Below are 23,967 nucleotides of genomic sequence, written 5' to 3'. Positions count from 1 at the left end.
CGAACTCAGTCTCAAGCATTAACCCACGGCTCGCGCGGTCAAAAATTGGTCACGTCCGCAAGTCTCTGCCCTCGGTCCTAGCAGCGTAGCCTCATGCCTTCAGTTGAATAAGAAAATGATGCTCATATTCACTAAACAATACTTTCTATGGCGACATGATCGGGAATTCTAGTGATATGGCGGAACTTACTCTCTTCTAGCATCTGAACCACAGTAATAAAGAAATATCAGATTCACGGTCCTCGTGCGATCTTTCAACAACTCACGCGAATATGCGAGTGGCCACACGCTATCAGAAGCGACAAACACGTCAACATACAAACGCTCGAGTGCTTCGCGGTCATCCACGAACACCTACCCCCGTGATCTCACAAACAAGATAACGCCCCGATGAACGTTTGCACTTGTAAATAAACAAGCGCGGGCTCAAGAATAAACCTACAAACTTTTGTGTTCGCGCGATCATGAATTGGCTACGTCCGGAAGTTCCTACTCTCGACCCTAGCAGCCTCCAAGCCGTCAGTTGGACCAATAAAAAATGACACTCATATCCATATCCATCATCTGCACAGCATGGCAAGCGTGGTCAGCAAATGGAGACGCCACCAAGGTGAGAGAGAAATTTAAATTTAGTTTTATTTCGACAGTCCCGCGAGCGTGAAGCGAACGGGCTTAAATGTGGTCTTGTAGAAACAAAAAAATGTCTTGTCGAATTAATTGTAATTTTGTATTTAATAAATGGTTCTGAGGATGGCCGAAGAATGAGCAGGCTGAAATGTTAACAACGGAAATAGCTTCGAAACCTGTAAAAAACATTCATTAGAGAACACGTTCCATGGTGACATGACCGAGAACTCTAGTGATATGGAAGAACTCACTCACTTCTTGCATGTAAACCGTACACCGACAATTATCAGATGCACGGTTCCCGGGCGATCATTCAAGAACTCATGCGAATGGATGCATGTCAGTAAAATCGAATTTATGCACGCAAAGTTACAAACACGCTAGCAAACGCGATATACGGACGCCCACGCGATCGAACACGTTAACATACAAACACTTGAGCCTTTCGCGATGATACACGTGATCGTGTAGTTCCAACGTCCGCATACATCTGTACCGTATCCATTGCATATCACATTCAGAATCACGGCCCGCTGCAATTGGCGTTAAGCAGTGGGGGCGGGTCATTTCGCCGAAGGTCATTTCGCCGAATGCCGTTTCGCCGAAGGTAATTTTGCCGAAAGTCATTTCGCCGAATGGGTCATTTCATCGAATTAGCCATGTCGTATCAAAAGTAATTTCAATGGTTAAATAATATTAAGGGTATGTCACAGAGGAATGAACACGCTCAGAAGAATTAACGACTCCGCAAAGTTAACAATTTTAATACCTAAGCAATTAAGGATTATATTACTGCTATTGTAGCAAATTTATTCAATTGAATAATTCATTCCCGAAATTAAATATAAAGTTCTATTTACGATGTTTACTACAATCAGATGGAGTCCAACGTGGTTGTAAAACTTTTTGCCAAAACATTCTCTAGAAAATATAATATCAAAGAAATTTCCCTAGAAATTATAATTACCACACAAAACTATTCTGCTAACAATTTCAATATCCGGAAATAATTCTTCAGAATGTACCTTTCACCAGAAAATCAACCCCGAAGTATATTGCCCTTGATTAATATTTTAAAATTAAATCACATTTATAAAAAGCATAGATAATTAAAGAAAATTAAAATAAAAAAGTCAGTTTGGCTTTACCATTTTTCGGTTATTACACTGCCCTTGCATGTGCATGTCGCATGCGGCGAAGCCAGTGTGATGCGGCCCAGCCGCATAACCGAGGACAAGGATCCAAAGCGGCGCAAAGCCGCTGAGGATCCGCAGGACGAGGTGGCCGCTGACCCGCCGTCGGAAGCGGCGGCCTCTCGCAAGCAAACCTGTGATCCACTCGTTTGCCCGGATTACTCAAACATAGGGGTTTTTTTTTAAATTTAAGTCCGACGGAGTGGAGCGATGTCGGACAGCACTTGACTTGAAGCGATGTGGCGTAGCCACATTAGGCGTCGCTGTTATTTATTTATTCCATTACAGCGGCAAATATGCAACGAAAAAGCTGTCGTAAATATTCCAAACAAGAATATTTTTAACTTTTTGCAAACTAGGTAATTCATTACGCCTACGCCACATCGCTTTTATTCGTGTGCTTGAACTAATTGAAACCACTAAGTTTGAGCAAACCGGGCGACGAGTGAATCAATGCTTTGCGGGTAAGCGGCCACCTTGTTACAACATTTTATCAAATTGTGAATAAAATAACATAAACAACATACAACATAACACTTAGTGATACCATAGTTACCACATTTGCATTTCGGCTATCGTTTCTATATTATTCCTAGCAAGCCATGAAAAGTTCACAAGAAGAAAATTATTTTCGTCTCACGTTCAAAACGAAATAGATCGTATAACATTCTTCACAATGGAAGCCTCGCCGGAAATTTTGAAAAGTTCCAGAGGAGGCGATATTCTTTACTGGAAAGGCTTTTTGTACGGTTTAAATAAGCACGTAAGTTAAATACGACTTTTTAAATGTCCAAAAGTGTTAAAAATGTTACGTTACTTAGACGGACGATACTTTCTATTGGGATTGTCGGAACCGAAACAGACGAAATGAAGAACGCAGTAGCTGCACGGCAAGAGTTGTAACGAAGAAACGTGGAACGGCACATGACAACCGGATCAGATCATTTTCATGCACCGGATTCAATAGAAGTGGAGGCGATTAGACTGCGGATGTCAATAAAGCGCCATGCGGCAAGCCATAGTGGTCCACCAGTGAGAATTGCTAGAACTGCCGCAATTGGGTTATCAAACGAAGTCCAACTGCAGGTTTCTTCGAACGCTCAGAGGAAGCTTGTGCAACGAGCGCGGTCAAAAGTGTCTCGAAGTGCTGATGACGAGAACTCGGGAGATTTGATAATACCTGAAGAGTATCAGCGGACCGTCGACGGAGATCAATTTTTCAGAGGAAGAGTCAGTATCGAAGAGGGCCATGCCATATTATTCGCATCAACCGAAGACATAAAAAGACTGCACCAAGCTCGATACTGGATCGCAGATGCAACGTTTGATACTGTCCCCGGGGATTATAGACAACTATTCTCAATTCATTTAAGTATTGCACCAGTACACACGCATACCATTCCAGCAGTTTACGTGTTGATGACCAATAAGACGGAGGAACTTTACAAAAAAAGTTCTCGAAAAGCTAACAGCAGTTGCATCTGAGATAGACATTGAGTTAGCTCCAGAAATGATCCTGACAGACTTCGAGAAGGGCATGATCAATGCTTTTCATCACGAATATTCTGATGCTTCGCATATTGGATGCTTTTTCCACTATAGCCAGAATATTTGGAAACACATCCAAAAGCTTGGTCTGGTTCCAGTGATTTCGACAAACAAAAATGCAGCACTTTTGTTTAAAAAGTTGCGTGCTTTGTCTTTTTTACCATCAGAAGCAATTTCTAGAGCCTTTTCTCTCATCCAGCAGACAGCTCCGACAGATATGGCTCCGCTAATAAAGTATGTAGAAGAAACATACGTTCTAGGCCGCAAAAAACAAAGAAGATCTGGAAAACGAAACCCACCACTTTTTCCACCCCAATTGTGGTCCATTTATAAAAACACAAAAAATGGACTTCCGAGGACAACGAATAATGTTGAATCTTGGCATAACCGCTGGACCGCATTGGTAGGAGGACGACATGTTAGCAGTATTCGAATTATAAAGGAGATGCAGTTGGAACAAAAAGCTGCAGCAGGTCGCGCTGTTACTTTTCTGGCTGGAGGCGGTGGTATAATAAAAAAGCACGTTGAACTGAAGAACCAAAAATTTAAGAAAATTGTACTCAACTAGCATGAATTAATGGATTACATCAATGCTATCTCAAATACAATTTAAATTGTATATTCATTAAAAAGATTGTGCAAAATATTATCTCAATATAATAGAATCTACGAATTCTCAAATTTCAAATTACTTCTATTAATTTTTTGTTCTTTTTTTTTGAGATTTTTTTTTTTAATTTCTATTTATGTTGTTTGGTATACAGTTACCAGCGAACTGGTTGGACCACTACATCACGCCACTACTAACAAATTCGATTTTTTATTTGGGACGATCGATAGTTGTCAAAAACTAACCAAGGAAGATGGTATTAGTGTAGCATGGCATGGAAAACATGTTTGATCATTGTCTTTAATTTTTAAAGGCCGATTGATATGCGGTTTTAACAACAGCAGAATCCAACTAGCGTAGTAGTTCTTTGAAATTGTTATGCCAAGTATGTATATTTTTACTATATGCCTTGTTCATTGTTCAAAATTTGCGTATTGAATCAATATTTGATCAAATCATATTGTTTTTTTGGGTCAAAAGATTGAATTTACCTTTTATTTATAACCATTGAAATTGTTTTTGGTAAAATATCAGTCAATTAAAATTTAAATCGGCGAAATGACCTTCGGCGAATGACCTTCGGCGAAACGACCTATTCGGCGAAATGACCTTCGGCGAAATGACCCATTCGGTGAAATGACCTTCGGCGAAATGGCTTTCGACGAAATGAACCAGACCCAAGCAGTGTTTTAGTGAGTGACATTTCCCGCCTCGTCTGCAATTGTAGTGAGTGATTCTTGCGGGGAGCCATACCGAGACCATAGCTCTATAGCTCCAGTAGGAAAATCACAAATTACTATACAAATTATTTAAAAAAAACTAAAAAAAATTAAAGCAAACAAAATACGTTAGAGGTTATTTTGATATAATTTTTCGTCATTTGAAATGAAATCGCCGTGTTTATTACACTCTATTTATTTGATATGGCACAAAATCACTGTGTTGGAAAAATTCATTGTACGATAAAAACATTTCGATCGCAGTAACCATTTTATTCAAAACATACGAATACAAACCTTTCGTTCCCACAGACTACCGCGTTCTTAACTCATTCTCCACTATTGAATGATTTGGTGGAGGTGCTTGGCACATTTTAAAACTACCATCAGTTCACCGAGACAGAATCAATGCACCAACCAGTAAACAACCTGTAGAGAGATATGCCAAAATGTCCTCTGGTAGAATGAAAGTGACAGAGCAAAACCAATTCGTTTGCCCTTTTCCCTGATACTAATTAAGATAGGATCTTGACCGTTGCTACATTGGATTAAAAACCCAACTGTCCACTTGGGTCTACCGAAGGTCACAGCTAGATTAATTTCTTTCGCAGTAAACCGTCTGTTACGTTTCTCCTCGAAAAATAGGTTAGTTACTAGCTACCATTCGTCGTCCCATCCGACGTAGCAAAACCGCACCGCACCGCACCGATAGGTGATTTACTACCGCAGGTAGGGGTCATCGCAGCAAAACAGGAGGATGGGCCCCCTATGCGTCGACAGGATAAAACTTTAATGAGTTTTTCTAGACGGGTAAACACTATTTTGTCATTGCTGATCTGGTCCCGGAACGAGAGGCAGCGACCGAAGATAAACGTGATACACCTCCGGCATCAAGAGTCGGTAGGCGAACGCAGCTCGATTTCGTGTGCTTGGGTAGCTAGCTTTGTTTTTACTCTCAACACTGACTGCTACAGCTACAGGCTGTAGCCCGCCCGGTAATTGGTTCATAATTGAATGAAGCTTCTCGGAAGATACGTTGTGTCCGTCCGAGCTGTAATTATACCGGCTCCTTGCGCTCCGGTACATCATCAGCTTCGGGCGCAACTTGATCTTGTCGATAGGGCGTTTCTAGAGAGGACTAGCGCTGGTAAGATTATCGTGTCAATCGAAGGAAAAAAGTTTGTTTTTCTTTCAACGAATATCTACTTACAATTAGCTGTCTTTTACTGGGAGCGACGGCGAAACCAGGTGTAGTAAGCGGCGCTTCGATCGGAAATCCTGCCTAGACAAGCGAGTAGGGTGCTCGTTGGCATGGTGATGGTACCTACCGGGTCGGTTAACTGACAGTTGTCCGTTGGCGGTGTGTGTGTGTTTTAAATTTGCTCCAAAGCGGTGATGTCGGTCCAGTAACATGCCACACGACTGGTAGGGTGATCAGAAAAACGTTTAATATGCACAGCTTGTCTCAAAGAAGATGATTTTTCCATGAAAAAATTATCAAGTCAGGTTTCCAAGCGAAAGTGATTGACGATTTCCGTATTTAGCAACTCGGCAGGTTTGTTGTCCAATGTTGCTCCCCATGGAGAAATTCTCAAAGCAGCGGTCGGCCACCCTAGGGCGAGATTTTTTTTGTTGCTTTTTGCTTCCCGTTCGTAGCTGTGTTCCATCGCGTGACATTGATGTCAGATCTAGGTTAAACTGGAGCCTGTCTGTCTGGTTGCATGTCGGTCGTTCGACTGGAGATCGGCAGTCGGTGGTTGGGTTTTTTTCTCTCACGAAGGCCGATTTTTGGATGACTAATAACGAACGCTTTTTGGTGTTTTATTGGCTATTTAGGAGCAATCTTGATCCGATTTTGTCATTTGTAGGTTTTTTGGAATTGTAGCTAAAGTATTTCGACAAAAAAAGAAAATTTTACACTAGAATGTTCCCATAATTTCGTCACGCCCGTACGAGTCACGGAGCGAAAACAACTGAAAATTCGCAAAAAAGCAAAAACACAACAAGCACATGTCCAATAACAACATCAGCCGCACTAGCACCGACCGTCGGTGGTTACTGCTTAATTTACAATCTTGTGACCAAAGAAAAACAACCGTCTTATCGTCACGTGGTGGGGAGCTGCGCTGTAATGTGACACGCGCCTTTCCGCTGCCCGGTGCTCGTCCTGTCGGCCGAGCCGCAAAAATGAAAATAGCTTTCCAACATGAACTTCGCGGTGACGGAGAGGTACATACACACATCGCAGCAATCTGTGATTCGTTAACACCCGCACTTGCTGACTTGTTTTGTTGAGTGCGTTTTTTGTTTTTTTTTGAGGAGTGTTAAAAAGTGGTTTGATGGCTGTCAGAAAAATGTTTTTTAAATTGGGAAATGTATTTGAAGTGTGAAAAAGCAAACATCGAATGATTAGGTTGTGTTTTAAAAGAAAACTTGTTACAAATACAAAAGGAAGTTACCTTTTAGTGTTTACATCGGAAAATTAATCAGCCGCGTCATCGTGCGAAATCACCAATTTCTAACGATTGATTAAATTTGCCATACCGCGAACGGTTCTACTTCCGCTTCCCAACCTACAGAACAGACAAGCAAATTAAAAGCTCGCCCAACTGACGGACAGGTGTAAATTTGTTTATCGATCAGTCTCTCTGCCGGGCCCACTCGCCTCGATTCCTCGGCAAAATACGAAATTGATACTTCCCCGCCGCCTATGACCCAATATGAGCGCGAGGAAAAACGCAGCGCCACGCCAACTGCCGCCCGCCGACCGTGAAAGGTACCGTGTAGTATTTGTGGTCCCCTGATTACTACGGCGGCGGCGGCGGCTGTTAGGGTATACGCACAGTAGGCCACGCTCAAAAACAACGGCCACCGCTCCGCCAGCACATCAATATCAATAAACGAATGAAATACAACGAAAAAAGAAACAACACCACCACGCGTAATAATAAATGAGAAAAAGGGTACGAACGACCGACCGACCAACCGACACACCAATGGTGCGGTTGCTGTGCCCAGCGGTTGGCCCGTTGGGGGGAGGGATGGAAGGAGTCTTTTCAGGACGTGGTTGGCATGCTATTAATTTGATATATTTATTATAATTTGACCTAGTTGTCAGTAGCAGAGCCGATCTGCATATCCCGTCCGTGCGGTGGGAGGTGGAAGGGTGGAATGTACCTACCAAACCCTTTTGAAATTTTTTTTCTAGTCAAACGGATGGGAGTCACGTGGGAAGCGCATATTTTTTTTTACTGTTACGATCTGTCAGAGCTGCTAAATGACAGTCAGCGGCAATCGGTTGCCTCAGGATGAGGTAATACGTACAGTCCTATCCAGCTGCGTTGGTATTAACTCATTTTAACGTTTAAATTTGGAGGAAAATCAATCAAGGATTTATAGGCAAACCAAAAGACTTTTGGGTTTTAGAAAAGAGTGGCTGTTAAATAAACGAGAACGCTTCGTACAGAATTCGGCGAGAAACATGTTATTATTCATTATATAACATTTCTTTATAATCTTGGCAATAAACCGTGCAAAAGGTGATCCCAATAATATACCGAACTTCGCAACAAAATCAATCAAATAGTAGTGAAATGGCGTTCCATGCCAGTTGGCACAGGTTCATTGTATTTTGTGTTGCTATGGTTATGTCTAGTCTCCAATACCATTACCACAAACAATTGCCAAATTTGTGGCTGCTGTTCAGGTAATATTAACGACAAAGGCTGCGTCAAGTATCTCAAAATTAACAGCCAGCACCATCATTGAGGAAATCCACAGTCGTAACCCGTGCGGGTATGAAACAAGGATGAAGCTAGATATAACTACGATGATGACACGGAAGTTCATTTTTCATTTTTATCATTTTTATTATTTACTTCATGGAAATATAAAAAAGACCCACTGCTCCGTTTCGCTATCGCATTGAATGGATAGAATAAACGTATTATATAAAAATAAAGTTTTAGAGTAAACTGAGCAGAAACTGAACACATTTTGCTAGTGATTGCCACGTGTACCAAAACTCAGATGCTGGATATTGATATGAAGTTAGTTAAATTATACGCAAATTGAATGTCTCCAATAGGTCTAATAGTGCATTGTACGCTTAGTATAAACACCGGGCATCTCACTCAAGTGTACTAGGCAAAACACATTTCAATCGGCCGATAACAATATAGCCAAGACGATAGTTTTTGTTTCGTGCCATTTTAATGCAATAGTATTTCTATTGGCACTCAATTTCATATTTATTCAGGGAAAGTGTTCCGTACTAAAAATTCGACTTCCCATTAACATCGACAAGTTTGTACCTGTGTACAAAATTTCGTGCACGCGTTCAACCTCAAACATGCTTCTTCTCGATGTACAAGTTCGCCTCGAACATCGTACCCAAGCGAGCGATGAACAAACTCTAGTTCAAACGTCCGTGTACGTACACAGGGTGCGTACACGAGAACGATTCGCACAAGGAAAAAAGAGTCAACGCTAATGATGACGAGAGTGAGAAAGAGAAAACTGGTGCCACGAACCTATATGTACGCACACCGTGTACGTACATAGGGTTCGGTTGTGCAGGCGAATATGTGCACGTGTTTAGGTACGAAAGAGCGTGTTTGAGTTCGTACACGAAGTGTGGGTTTAATATGAGCAAAGAACCAGAGCGAACATTGTGTACGATGTTCATTTGGGAAGTCTGCTAAAAACACTGTCAATCCGGGAAACCGCGATTTTTTTAACAATCGAGGAATAAGTCGAGGTAAAACAACAGCTTTACTGAGATGTTCACTGCCCATAAAAGCATAAGAGTCCCATATTGCAAAAACAGCAAGTCGATAAAAATGCTGTTCAAGATTTACATTTTCATTGAGCCTTATGAATGAGACAACCACGTTTTGGTATTTTTTTCGATATTTCTAAGCAAACCTGGTAATCTTACTTGTGCATTGTGTTTCAGTGGTAATACAGAATACAATCCTACAGATAACTCATTTTCATCAAAAATCCATATGGGACTCTTATGCCTTTATGAGCAGTTCATATACCCACGAATTATATACACTCGTATACTACTAACTTCGCTGATATGCAAAAACGTACACAGTAGACAGTAGACGTAGGCCTGTCGTGATCTTATCTTTACTCTCCATCGGAAGTCAATTGATGCAAAACCACGTATTAGTCAATCTATCATAATAAACTTAACCAAGCAACCAGCAGCACCATTTTAGTCGCTTTCGAGGATTTCCAGTTAATGTCTATGACTATGTAAGTTTGAAAACGACGTGACGATACAGTGAACAGACATCAGTGGGCTACCACTGAGAGCGACTAAAATGTTGTAACTGGTTGGATCTATACGTGAATAAGTTATTGTTTCGATTTCATGTTTTCAGTATGTGACAGTCATTCGTTTTATTTTTGTTCGCCGTGGAATTAAATGAGAGAGATTATAAAAATCCGAGGTTCTGATTTGCCAGGCCAAGGCCCATCTTGAGAATAGTTTTATTTGAATGGAATATATCAAAAAATTGTGTTGGAATGATTCCATGGAACTGGTAATAGTGGCAAGACGCCAGATCAAGAAAATATAAGTTGAACCGTTTCTGTGCGATAGTTTTCGAGATATTTTGAATTTTTGTTCGGTTCAAAAACGGTTAATTCGTGTGATTATGCCCTTTTCAAAAAATATTCACGTTACCCCATCATAAAATGTCAAAAATCTAATGTATATCGTTTTAAAGACGTAAAAGAATTTTTTTCAGTAGATTGGAATCATGGAGGAACTTTGAATAAAAAAGTTTTCCTAACAACAAAAATAAAATTTTATTTTTGAATATGATTCTAAACGCCACTTTAAATTAAAATGCTCATAACAAAAAAAATTCTGAAATGTAGTAGTTTGAGGTCAAATGATATCAGAAGGTATCAGAATATATTGGCTCAAATGGCACGTTCCCCGGATGTAGTCGGGGTAGATATCGACCCATCAACTCATGGACCGGGGACCAACGGCTTTACTTCCCTTCCGAAAGAAGGCGGGACCTCGGATTTTTCTCACCTCTGAAAATTCTCAACGACCTCGTAAAAACCTATTGTTGTTGATGGAGAAACTGGAACAACTTATGAAAAGGTCGTAACGAAATAAAATAATTGTGCTGCAAAAACAAAATTTAAAATATCTCGAGAACTACTACATTTTAGAAAATTTTTGTTATAAGTATTTTGATTTAAAAAGGTGTTTGAAATCATATTCGGAAAGAAAAATGTATTTTTGACTGCAAATAGTATGAATTATGAAAATATATCAAAAGTTGTTGTTAGGAAAACTTTTTTATTCAAAGTTCCTCCACGATACAAATACACTGAAAAAGATTCTCTTACGTCTTTAAAACGATATTAGATTTTTGACATTTGATGATGGGGTAATGCGGATAACTTTTAAAAAGGGCATCATCACACGAATTAATTGTTTTGTTGGAACAAAATTCCAAATATCTCGAAAACTATCGCATTTTGGAAGATTTTTGTTAGATGCATTTTCATTTAAAACGATACTTAGAATTATATTCTGTAATAAAATTACAGTTTTGAGTGTCAATTAGTATGGAATTTAAAAACATGTATAAAGTTATTGCTAGAAAAACTCTTTTACCGATAAGTTCACCATCTTCCAATTGCATACAAAATGTTCTATTTCTCTTTAGGTTTTTGTTGACAAAATATAAAAAATTAGGAAAAATTGTTTTTTTTTTGCAATTCAAATTTTTAACAGAAATTTTTGTTTTTGTGAAAAATGACACAACATTTTTGTCAGTGTATATTTTTTTCGTAAAGAAATGTTCATTCCCTGTAACTCATTCTCAGAACATTTTGCTGTATTTGTAATTTGTTTTTTTTTCGATATTATGGCACGTAGAAATGTCTACGCCCTTTTAAAAAATTGCTCTTGAGTCAAAATAATCTAACTGGATGTGAAAAATGTTTAGTCATCCATGCGGGTGAAACGTGTAAAGTTTCATAGGAATCAAAGATGGCCGGTCACGATTTTAAATATGTTCGGACGGGTCTTCGTGAAATTCATCGAAATCAGTTGACGGCGACGGAGAAGAAGATTTAGAAGATTGTTCATTAGGGTGTCAATGGCTTGTATGGGAAATAAGTGATCATCAAATTTAATAACCAGACGCACCTCGAGAAAAGTCTCTTTGCAAAAATTTAAATTAAGAGGTTACGAAAAACGACCAAAGTGCAAAAATTTTCACCCATGAAAAAACATAGAAGGACCCTTAGAAGATTCAAAGATTGAATTCGTATTTTTGATGGTAAATGACTTAGGGTGTAATGACACGTTGATATCTACTGCCGAACAAGATTCGTCGCCAAAGACTTCGAGTTTCCATTTAAAATCAAACACATTGAACTGGGTCCGACCATAAACGATCTTCTCTCGGATCAAAGATCGTCCGCGTCAGCTGTGCCAGATATCTTGAAAGTTTGCCTAGATAAGCTAAGAATTGTGATATTTTGTCTAAAGCAAACAAATAATGTTATTGGCGACAAGACATTCATGAAGAACTAACGGGTTCACATGCATGCTGACAAAGTTGAGATCGATGGTGTAGTTATCGATTTGAACTTGGCATGCGTGGATCTGTTGAAGGACGGGATTGGCTGTTTCAATAACCTCTTGCTCCAGTGAGCGAAGATTTTGAGTGACAATCGTACCGTGACCTTTTGGCGAGACTGCCCTGTGTCTTCTTCGACAAGGATCGACTGCATGAACGGTTGTTTGTTGGTCCCGCGCGTCATGCATTCAGTATTGCACTAATTACAAGCAAATGGTCATCGTAACAATATTTTTACTCTCTTTTGAACGGCCACAAAAAGAAAAAACTCTACCACAAATTCGAAGCAAACAGCAACTGGTCAATTCAGAAGAAAATAAGAGTTTCCAACGCTTCCAGAGACACTAAAAACCATGTGACATTTCAACCAGAGATTCAACTTAGTGGAAGATTTGTTAGCCCTAGATTGGGAACTGGCAAACTTTGTGATATTACGGAACTCCTCCCGGCATCGAGGAGACTTCAATGTTCATGGTACGGCTTATCTTCTCGATGATAATTGATCTAGTTTACTCTTCCACATTTCTGTTCCCTTTGTTCCTATGAAACTGAGAAAACGAGCTTGTTGTTTATTATGAGCTAACAGGACCGTAGCGTAGTCTTCTGACGCCTTTGGTAGAGTCTCAGTTATGCGCCTTTTTGCTGTCTGCTTTGGCTTTCTTGTTCAGTTCGACTTTCAAACAGTAATTTTGTATGTACCTGGGAATGATACTCCTATACTGACTAATTTCATGACTTCAAGATGTTGGCGCTCCCAAGGTTGACGCCCTTGGCGGGGGCCAACCTGGCCCACCGCACGCTACGGCTGTGTCAATATACGACAGAATAATTTGTTTCCCTGAACAATACGAAACACTTGGTTGAGTGTGACAATGTTGGGATCACCAGTGTATTATGAAGATTACACAATCGAGGTACGACTACTCGTAGATTCATATGGCAACACGGAGGTGTGCTCTACGTTTCAGATGATGAATGGAATGGATAAATTGAAAGGATGAAAATTCTTCCCAGGCATCAATCAGCGATGGTGATGAGACTGGGTTGAAGAACCTAATTTTTTTCATCACGACTCTGTAACCTGGCACTACCTACGCTCAAACTTCACTAAATACTTATAACAGTCAGTCTCCGCTGTGTCAATACTGTAAACAATCTGCACACTACGGAAAACTTACAATGCACTGGAAGAAAAATATCAGGTTTAGAGGTAAAAAGAATTTCGTATCCATATAATATTCCACTAACACAAGCTGGAGGAGCGGGTATTTCACTTTGATTACACCAAGCTCATTCTTCCGATAATTCGAAACGAGCAATTTGAACTCCGAACAGCCGGCCATCGGGAGTTTTGCTTCTTATGAACACTTCAATGATCATTTCCAAAGTTTGCAGTACAATGCAAGCGTACAAAAAGTATAAAAAAAACATCCCAAACGAATCTGAAGAAATGTACTGCGAAATGTTAATGACAAGTTGGCATCTCCACTCTCCCTATCAGACAAGTTTCCATAATTGGGATATGCGAAATTGCAAACGACATGTTTATTATGCGTAATAAATATAATAAACACAACGACAAGGGTTTTTGATCCATCGGCGGCTTAGAAGAAGAATGGATGGGAGAAGAGCAAAACTGGCAGAGACCGACTACCATGATGATGGTTTTGAAGAAAGGAGCAGATGTGCTGTATTACAAAGTTTTAGCTTCCGATGGCCCTGCATTTTCTGACAGAGGGAAGTTGTGGAGTGTTGAAATGTTTACCACTGTTTAGGAAAGCAAAAGTAGTACCAAGGTAGTGTCAGACCTTCATGTGACCTCAAGAAGTCACTTTTGGAGGTACTCGTCAATGTAGATTTGTAGGTAGACGGTTCCTGAATTAATAAAATAAACTGGCTTGTTTAGACACATCTACAGATCGCTTGCCACACAAAAAACCTTTTGTTCAATTGGACAGCTTCATCTTAGGCATATTACAAAAAATCCTACTTAAAAGTTTGCTTTAAGTTTTAAGTACACAATCGGGAATAGCGAATTAGAAAAGGTGACTATATGTTAGTGATTTACTCAATATAGAATGGATAAAGGCCCTGAGGTAAAGACTTAAGGTCCGTCCAGGTTATATCTTCGGTACGGATCAATACTTTGACCTAGGAACTCCTAGCATGTTGTTAGTCGCCTCTTACGACATGGAAGCAGGTTCCCAGTGGTTCTATTCTTGGCGGAAATGCAAAAAAAAAATAGCCCGCCGGACAGAAAAATTTTCATAGAAAACTGAGCACAAAAACTGTCCAAAAATGAAACTTCATCGCTGGTGATTGCCACGTTTAACAAAATTAAGATATTATGCTAGATATTAGCCAGAATAAAGCTAATTATTTAAATAACAAGTTTTTAAATTATACGAAAATTGCATCTCTGTAATAGGTTAGTGTACTGTATGCTTTATACAGGGTGTTTGGTTCATGATTAAGAACCTCTCGAGGGATAATTGACTGTCATATTTGGAGAAAAAAATCTTTCTACACATACCATGAAATCTCAACCGTTACTAAGTTATTGAACTTTTTGTGTTAAAAACTTAGTCGTCTTAAAATAGCTCTAACTCAAAAAATATACTTTCTATTTCAAATCTTTTAGATTCATTGGATAGGTGAGAAAATTCTCCACTGAAAAATGTCCTCAAATATTTCAGCGAAGAGGTTAAGTAATCTTTTCACAGTAATTTATTTAAAATTTAACAATTTTGATCGATTTTTCTTTCACTTCGCGAAAATCTTAATAGTTAACATCACTATTTTAATAATTCAAATTGTTAGTCTTGAAAAGTTGTATAATTTGTTCTTTGACATGATATACTTATCTTGTCTTGTTTTCATGTGTTTGGGTTATTGAACTTGGATGTTTTTATCTCCTATTCACTAATACTAGCTCTTATTGAAAAAGTATGGCACTTATTGTACCTTTTCTTATTTTTATTCGAAAGCCAGGAAAATTTTTCAGAGAAAAATGTATCAATACCTTTCAGTTATGTGAATTTAGTATTCTGTTAGAAGTTAATTAGTTTAAAGTTAGTGTTATTATTAGCATTTCCGTTATTTTCTTAAAATAATAAATAATAAACTTCACCATTATTATCATGGAATTAATGCATCTCAGCAAGTTCTATAATTCTTCCTTTGACTCCATTCAATTATCTCTTTTAGTTTCGAAGCAAAATAATTTTTATCTTCTCGTTTCATATGCAAAAACAATGATTTCGAACCCACTGCAGTTGTGATAAGGCCATGTTGTGTTAACTATTAAATTGCAGCGAAATGAAAAGCGATAGGGATAAAGTGTCAAATAACAAGTTGTAGAGAATATTAAGGGGCACCAAATGAACAATAGTGACGATAAATTTTGTTGATTATTAATTAGAATAATTACAAAAATCACCAAAAAACGCAAATTTTGAGTTATTTTACTAGTAAAAAGTCATGTATTACACTTAACTAAAAGATATCTGTACATATATCAAAAGGAAATTTTCTCAGCTTTCCAATGAAGCCCTGATAATAGCGATATAAAGCATATTTTTTAGATTAGAGTCTTTTAAGAACTTGCAAGTCAATTACAGGAAAAGTTTAGAAGTCAAATTACAAGGAAACGAGAAGAGATAGGAATGTTATGTTGAAGAATAAATTATGAATCGTCCTCAAACCCAACTTTTGGATAATAAATATTGCTATAATCATAATTCATTATTTTGAGAAAATTAACAAAAACGTCATCAAAAACACTAACTTTTAACTACTTTACAACTAAAAGGTAATTAAAACTAATTATCTGAAAGATATGAGAACATTATTCAATAGAAAATTTTCTCACCTTTCCAATGGCACTAAAAGATTTAAAATACTAGGTATACTTTTTGAGTTAGAGGTGTTTTAAGATAAACAAGTTTTTTACACAAAAAGTTCAATAACTCTGTAACGGTTGAGATTTGATGGTATGTGTAGAACGATTTTTTGCTCCAGATATGACAGTAAATCACTCCTCGAGAGATTCTTACTCATGAACCAAACACCCTGTATAAACACCAGGCATCTCATCTCGTGCTTGGGGAAAACATTTTAATTTTCTGATATGAATAGAGGAGGAAACAGTATTTATTTTCGCGTCATTTTAAAGCAATAGCGCACTCTATTTCATTTTTATGCGGGGAATGCGTTCCGTTCTAAACACTGTTAATCCGGAAAACCTTAATATATTTAACAATCAAGCAATAAACAAGAAAAACGTCTAAAAGGGAACAACAGCAGTTTTATCGCGATATTTATATGCCCAAGAATTATACACACTAGTATATTACTGAATTTGCCGATATGGAGACAGTAGTGGTAGGACTAACTGTCATTATTTTGTCCTTACTTTCCATTGGACGTCATATATTAGTCAATCAATCATAACGCACTTAATGTTGCTACCAGCAACAGCAGTTTAGTCGCTTTCTATGGTTTCCAATTAATGTCTATGTTTGAAAACAACGTGACGAATCAGCGAACAGTCGTCAGTAGACAATCATGGTGAGCGACTAAAATGTTGTATCTAGTTGAGTCTATAAGTCAATGAGCTTGGATAATTGTTTCGATTCCATGTTTTCAGTATATGACAGTCTTTCGTTTTATTGTTATTCGTTTTGGAATAAAATGAGAGAAATGATCAAAAATCACGGCGAAAAGAACGAACAAAGAGACAATCAATTGAAATCGACTCAAGGAAACTTCCTCTATCTTTTCTATAAACTCAACTCGAGCGCTTTCGGAATTGCTTTAGGCGAAACAGCTTCAATTCAAACTGTTTCTCAAATTGTGGTAAAATGGACCTGTAATCAAACAGACACTACCCTACACTATAAAAGATATCTGCACACTACAAAGTGTAACCGAAATCGTCAAATAAAGTTTTCCGTAAAGGGGAAGTAAGAGCGATGTATTCTCTTCCATGTGTCGGACTCGGAAGTAAGAGATATTGAAACTATTTAACTTATTTATATTGATAGTTTGTAATTATTTTGGTTGTGCCATCAATGATACAGTTAACAAATTTTATGTAAATTAAAAGATATTAGTAATCAGTGTTAAATGATTTTCTTTCGATTTGTGACCAATTTCAGGGCAATTTTCGTCAATATATTAAATTCTGGGCAGTTTCCTTTAAATGATTAAATCATGTAAATATACATTTCAATCCAATTGATCACCAAGAATCCTTCCTGGCTGGGGCGCTGATCTGCTAGTCCAAGATCAGTCTTGAAAATAATTTTATTTAATTAGAATATATATAAAAAATAGGTGATACGAAAAATCCGGTTATAGTTGGAGGTACTATATCAAGAAAATAGAAGATGAACCGTTTCTGCGCATCTACAACTCGCTTGCTAAATCAGAAGATTTAGTGCATGTTTTGGCATTCTCTTCGCTCGAATATTTTATGGACATTTTTCTACTCATTTCGATTTAGCAATTAAAACATTGCATTTTCTAGCACCGTCTAGGATGGTCTTATTTGGTTAGCGCATAGCACTTTGAGCTCTGGGATATCCATTGATGTAACGTGAGTTAATTGTAACTTGTAAATAAATAATAAAAATCAAATTCAACATCAATAATTTGTCGATGCATTATAGCCTTTTTTGTAACAAAGAACATGTTTTTTAGGATTTTTAGTTTTTATTGTCTTAGATTTGGAATTATTTTCATTAAGGATTTTTCAAAACTTCATTCAGTTTTGGTAATTATCTGAAGTCATCAGAATGAAAAGATTTATGCAATAAGTTTTTAAAGCCCCTCCCGAAACAAAATCCTATTGTGATTCAGTGGTGATACAGAATACAACCCAATAGATAAGTCATTTTTGACAAAAATCCACATGGGACTCTTATGATTTTATGGGCAGTGTAGATGAAGTTGCATCGTTTTTCTGAAGGAAAGACTCCAATAAAGTAGTTCGTCAACTGCGTAGTAATCTTCGTCCAAACAGCTTCAATGCTCCACACAACACCAAATTCACAGGAGGCAAATGGGAAACAAACATACTGTTGCGATCACTTTGATCCGTGCGATAAATCGCGAAAAAATCCCGGAAGAGCTGTATCGATGTAATACGATCGTCAAACCAAGTTTCTGTCAGAACGTAAATATCATCAACGCCATCAACAGCAGCCAAGTACACGTCTTTTATTTTCGTACTTAACCCTCTGACGTTTTGGTAGTACAATCGCAAACCGTCGGCGTCACATGCCAAGCGTGCCAGCATATTGCAAGGACGTGATGTACTCGATGGCGTGCTAGAAAACAAAAGATTTCAGAAAGCGGATCGTCATTTCAAACACAATACTAGCCTAAGAATGGAATTCGGAAGACCCCCTCACGACCTCCGAACGCCGTACCGAGATGACTGAGCTAGTCGCTAACTGGTAGCACGATTGCAGCGGAGCGTTCGAATGACATCCGTAGTACGGTATAACAGGCGTCCCGGTACTGGCAACACAGCGTGAATTTGTTGAACCAGTTTCGGCTATGATATACTTCTTTGTAAAGGTGACATGCTGAGCAAGAAAGAAGTTCGGTAGGCGGCGATGCAACGTTAGAGCGACGAGTAATCGCTCACCTATGAATCGATTCCTATCAGGAGTTTCTGCTCCAAGTTTGAGCCAAATCCGGCAAGTCTAGCTACCGGACCAACGTGTTCAACAATGTAAATGGAGAAAGCCTTGCATTTTCATCGTTAGGTGACACTGTATACATCAGTTCATCACTGAAAGTGAAAATGACGTAGATAATTTTATTGTCTACAATTTTGTCGAAGACAGCAAATCTTCCTTGGGAGAAGTTAATACACTTTCAGTGAAATGATATCTGAGTTAGCTTTGCATGGAGCCTAACAGCACAGGATGGTGAATCAGTACTCGATTCCCGCGAACTTTATTTTTTGGCGACAGAATGGTTCAGTTTAGCTGAATAGTATGTTTGGAAGTCTTTTAGTACATGATATGATTCATCTTTTAACTAAAAAAAAGAAATTTGAATTATAAATTTCACCGTATAGAGGGCGCCAACACTAACTTTTCAACGGAAAGAGATAGAAAGTAAGTGTCTTCTACAAAGTTGTAGAACAAGCCTTTTTCAGTAATTCTTGTGAACAGATCCATATTCTGTCTCTCTTCCTTTAAAAGTTAGTGTTGGCGCCCTCTATGCAGTGAGATATGAACCTAAAATTTTGTTGTCAAAAGATGACTCATATTAGTAGCTTCTACCAAGAAAATTGGATTGATTTGAAGACTTCGACATTGGAAATGCCTTTCTTATGTTCACTTTCAGTGATAAACTGATTTATATAGTACCATATAGCGGTCAAAATGTAAGTTAGTAGGCTTTCCCCATGTAAATTGTTTCAAAATCCTATACAAACTTCGAGCACGTTGATCCGGTAGCTAGAACTTGTTCGATTTGGCTCAAATTTGTAACAGACACACCCGATGAGACTAAAATCGACGTAGGAGTGGGCCAATTCAGTTTTCAAAAATTTGTTTTCTTTCTGGGCAGTCTATACAGCGTGTAGCTTGCAGTTGTTACTTCCCATCAGTTACTTTGTCACCATTGAGCATTCCGAATTCTCAGTAAGATGTCGTCGGTTCTGTCTGAGGCCGCGATTGGGTTTTATTGACATGTCAATGAATTTCCGAAACGGCAGGCCTCGGGTTAAGTAGACAGAGTAAGTGCAAGCTGTTTCAGTACTGGATCAAGGTCAGTCTTAAACGACAAATATCTGAGGAACCTTCAAACTTCAAACAACGAAGAAGGGTTTTCTGAACAGCGCTGTCGGTGATCATAGGATGAAAACCAAACTAGTAGAGCCAGAATTTGAATCAAGGTGCTTCAGGAGTAATAGATGGACCGTAACACGTGCAGGCTGGCCTTGATTTCAACGGCGACGCTTCATACCAAATCTAGGCCAAACGAGCGTATTCGATTGACCACTAGAGCGAACGGGTTCATCATTCGCTCGATTGGCATGATTTTAGCACACAATCAAACGGTCAACTTTTTGGATCAATGAATGATTCAATAAATAAGAAAAGTTGTTAAATTTGGCATATGAGGTGATGACCTTTTCTAACTCTATTGGAAGTCGTCGCCATTTAATTTCCTAAATGGTTGGTATATAACAAAACTACGATCCCCAATTTCCAGAAATTATTTCTATTGTTGTTGTGAGTTTTTTTTCCCATCGAGATCTTGAAAATATAAGGCGAACAAGCAATTTTTTCTTATTTTGAATCAAATTTCCTACTCGAACCAACAATTAGTTCCTGAAAGATCAAATGTGTATCATGGAGAGTTTACACAGTTTCGCCATATGCGTATTGTAGTACTGAAAAGATTCGACAATAACAACAATATGCCAACTGTAAGCGATCCTACGCTGGAACTAAGAGAAATGCACATACTACAACAAAAACCGAATACAGCAACATCTTCATCTTTAATAAATTCACAGCTCCTGCTGAGCCATCAACGAATACTATATTATCTACGACTAGTTTATGTGTATTCGAAGCAACCACCAGCACTGCCAACGAAGATAGGTTACGAGCAAAAAGGTTTAACGACCGTAATCAGTAAATCGAAAAAAACAAATCAAAGAAATCGACAATCTCTTCAGCACAGCAGAAATCATTTTCTGCACGCACTGGTAAATTGCGTGAAATCGATGGACACGCATTAAGAATATTTAAAGTATTTATTAGTTATAAATACGTGAAAGTAACTCGGTTCCGTTAAGCTCACGGATTTAACCCTCCGGAAGTCGCACAAATGGCCTACTGAACGATCAGACGATTTCGCTAGATTTCGGAGCACTTCCGGAAGGTTAAACATTGCGAACGAATTTGAAAGAAATCTAATCAATCAAATATTATTATAACCAAATAATTGGTTATTCAGTACTAGTCCTACGTCAACAATTCGTGGAGCCCTGTACTTTTTGGAGGGTGTAAGGCAAAGACCAACTAATTCGTAGAAATGACTACAAAATTTCATGAATGTTCAATCGCTAAACCAAGGGTAACAGACATTTAGGCTAGAACAAAACTTATTAAAAAACCTGTGTAAACTTTCAAATTGATAAACGCTGCAAATCCATGTTTCACTAATGCCATCTACGCAACTGTTTGCTACACGTGTTTGACAACTGCATTGTATCGATCACTGCGCCACCTACAAGCGCTTGCCAAACTTTTTTTTGTAGAGTCTGATTCAAGCGGGTATTTACACACGTTTCGATTCGAGCTCAAATGTCTGTTATCTGTGGCTAAACTAGTCCAACTCATCAATTCACAAATTTTTAACATTCGTTGTTTATTGTAAATACTAAAAAAGGCTCAGTTCCGTTGAGATCACGCATTTGAACGGTTTGACGGAATAAGATAGAGAACTAACCAAATTAATAACATTATAATCAAAATATTGGTAGTAGTCCTACGTCAACAGCTCGTACAACCTCGAAGTGTTGTAGCTTTTTTACAGGGCGTAATTCAAATGATCCGCTAATTCGTACAAAATTTCATGAATATTCAACCACTAAACTATTCCAACTCATCAATTTGCAAATTCGTCGAAGAAGAATAATCTGCTAGGTTATTAACCAACGACTTCCCATCGTGGCATCGCCAAATTCAATACAATCGCAATTGAATTTCTCCAGCAGATAAGCAGAGAATCCATCATCCGATCTGATTACAACGGATTACTTTTTCATCCCAGCCAAACGACAGGAGAAATACGACGAAGTACAATTAATTCGAAACGCTCTGGTGGGTTTCATCCGATTCATAAAGCTGAAACGATTACTATGTACCCGCTCCGTCGTCGTGTCCAGCAGTGAGAGCAGTGGAATGACTGTTACTGAGAGTGAGGGGGCGCTTTCAATCCCCCTACCTCCGTGAAAATTGTGTTATATCACCGATTGATAATCATTTATTTTCCTGTTTTTTTTTGGCTTGCGGGAACAGACAAAAAACGATCAAAACGGTCATCCGTCAATCAGACAAAATTAATATAGTCAGTGTGGCAAAAGCCAAAAAGACAACCCCAACGCACAGAAGACTCCAACCTACCTACCTACCTACCTGTTGCTGTTGCTATGTTTTTGTGGCCCGCTCGTTCGTTCCACGGTTACACCGACCACGTCCCATTTAGTGGTTTCGTTGTTGTTGTTGTCGTCACGCCTTACCGACACTTCGCTGAGACAGTGCAGCAGTCGTTCCGACATGATTCGCAGCACTAGCAACAGCTTGGACATAAGCGAAACCAATCTCGGCCTACTGCGGCGATTATACCGATCACACACACACACACACACGAAGCTGCAGGCTTGGGAACCAGCCCCAGTATTATTCTGTTGCCGTTGGTTTTTCACTGCGACATCTAATTAAGCTGTCACTTTTGATTCACGTTGTTTGTTACGACTTTTCCGCGGCTACCGTTCATGGTGATTATTACTTTTTCACGCAAAAAATAATCGACGGATCGAATCAACTGTTTCTTTTTTTTGCTGGCACGAACACTGACTCTTTGATTCGATTGGAATTTTTCACAAAGCCTTGCACCGCGACTATAGTTACTTAGTACTAACCAGGAAAGAGTACCTACACCTGGCATCCGTAACAATTGAAAGATCACTTCTTTACCGCTCTCGCTCTCGAACGATGCGCCGATGGTCCACCGACTGTTTGCTTCCCGTTTCGAACTAAGTGAGTGACGGCTTGTGATGATCGTGGTGAACTTTTCGCTATCAGATCAGCACCGAAATGGGGGAGAAAGAAATGATCACTGTTGGCAAAAATAAACCAGAAGCTAATTGTCTCTGTTACAATTCGAGCGGCACGCGAATAAAAAAAGACACAAAAATAGCAGATGGATAGAGAGAGAGAAAGAGGGAGAAAGCGAAGATGGATTGAATGCGGTGATAAAAATAGCACTTACCCTCTCTCTGCCCTACCGGTAGCAAATTGTGTATGATGATAAAATCTGCGAAATGCACTAGCCCTGTCACCTTCTATTAGTGTCGGATGGCCGTACAGTGGGGCGAAGTTGGGATTGGTGCACGGTGTACGATAGAAGGTGGAAACATTTTGCCTGAGCAGGTTGTTATCATGTTCGAAGATTACTTTTAGAATTGTTTTCCATCTTAAAATCGTCCTATCTCTTTACTTTTAGTGCTCTCACGATGGTGTAAGTACGAGTTTCTCTTAAATACTTGTAGAAAAACAAATGTCAAAAAATAAATTTGACAACTAACCTTTTGAAAACTTCCACGTGATAAAACAGAACAGCCATTCCAAAAAAAGTACCCACTGCATGAGCTAACCCCAACCCACCAACAGAGTAGGCATTGAAGATGAAAGCACTCCGAAACAATCATAGTCATCGGAGATAAATAGCAAAAGATGGATTCCTTTCGCATTTTCCTGAATATTTATACGCATTACACCCTTTCCCGACAACCACCACCACCAGGGTCCGGCTGCGCTGTCATCCTGGCGGCCACTATTCGCCGCTTCTATTTTCTTTTCTGGTGAACAACGATAAGTTCT

At 38.8% G+C, this 23,967-nt stretch overlaps 2 protein-coding genes across 11 annotated transcripts in view; one reads left to right on the top strand and one right to left on the bottom strand.

Moving 5' to 3' along the window:
- The window catches only part of LOC131685570 (G protein-activated inward rectifier potassium channel 3-like), a 432,523-nt gene that overhangs the window by 249,789 nt on the left and 158,767 nt on the right, over positions 1-23,967 (bottom strand). The window contains exon 1 of one of the 4 annotated variants that reach the window (XM_058969390.1): positions 22,501-23,615. The exons of the other annotated variants lie outside the window; for them this stretch is intronic. Coding sequence (XP_058825373.1) covers positions 22,501-22,673 — 173 coding nt within the window. The 5' untranslated portion in view covers positions 22,674-23,615. Of the gene's footprint in view, positions 1-22,500; positions 23,616-23,967 lie in introns of those variants that run through there. 4 annotated transcript variants of the gene reach the window in all.
- LOC131685571 (serine/threonine-protein phosphatase 2B catalytic subunit 3-like) overlaps positions 1-23,967 on the top strand; it is a 249,870-nt gene that overhangs the window by 162,015 nt on the left and 63,888 nt on the right. The window lies entirely within an intron of this gene.

Source organism: Topomyia yanbarensis, chromosome 2, assembly GCF_030247195.1.
Source record: "Topomyia yanbarensis strain Yona2022 chromosome 2, ASM3024719v1, whole genome shotgun sequence".
In the NCBI taxonomy this organism is placed as follows: domain Eukaryota; kingdom Metazoa; phylum Arthropoda; class Insecta; order Diptera; family Culicidae; genus Topomyia; species Topomyia yanbarensis.
This window is presented reverse-complemented; position numbering and strand designations above follow the sequence as displayed.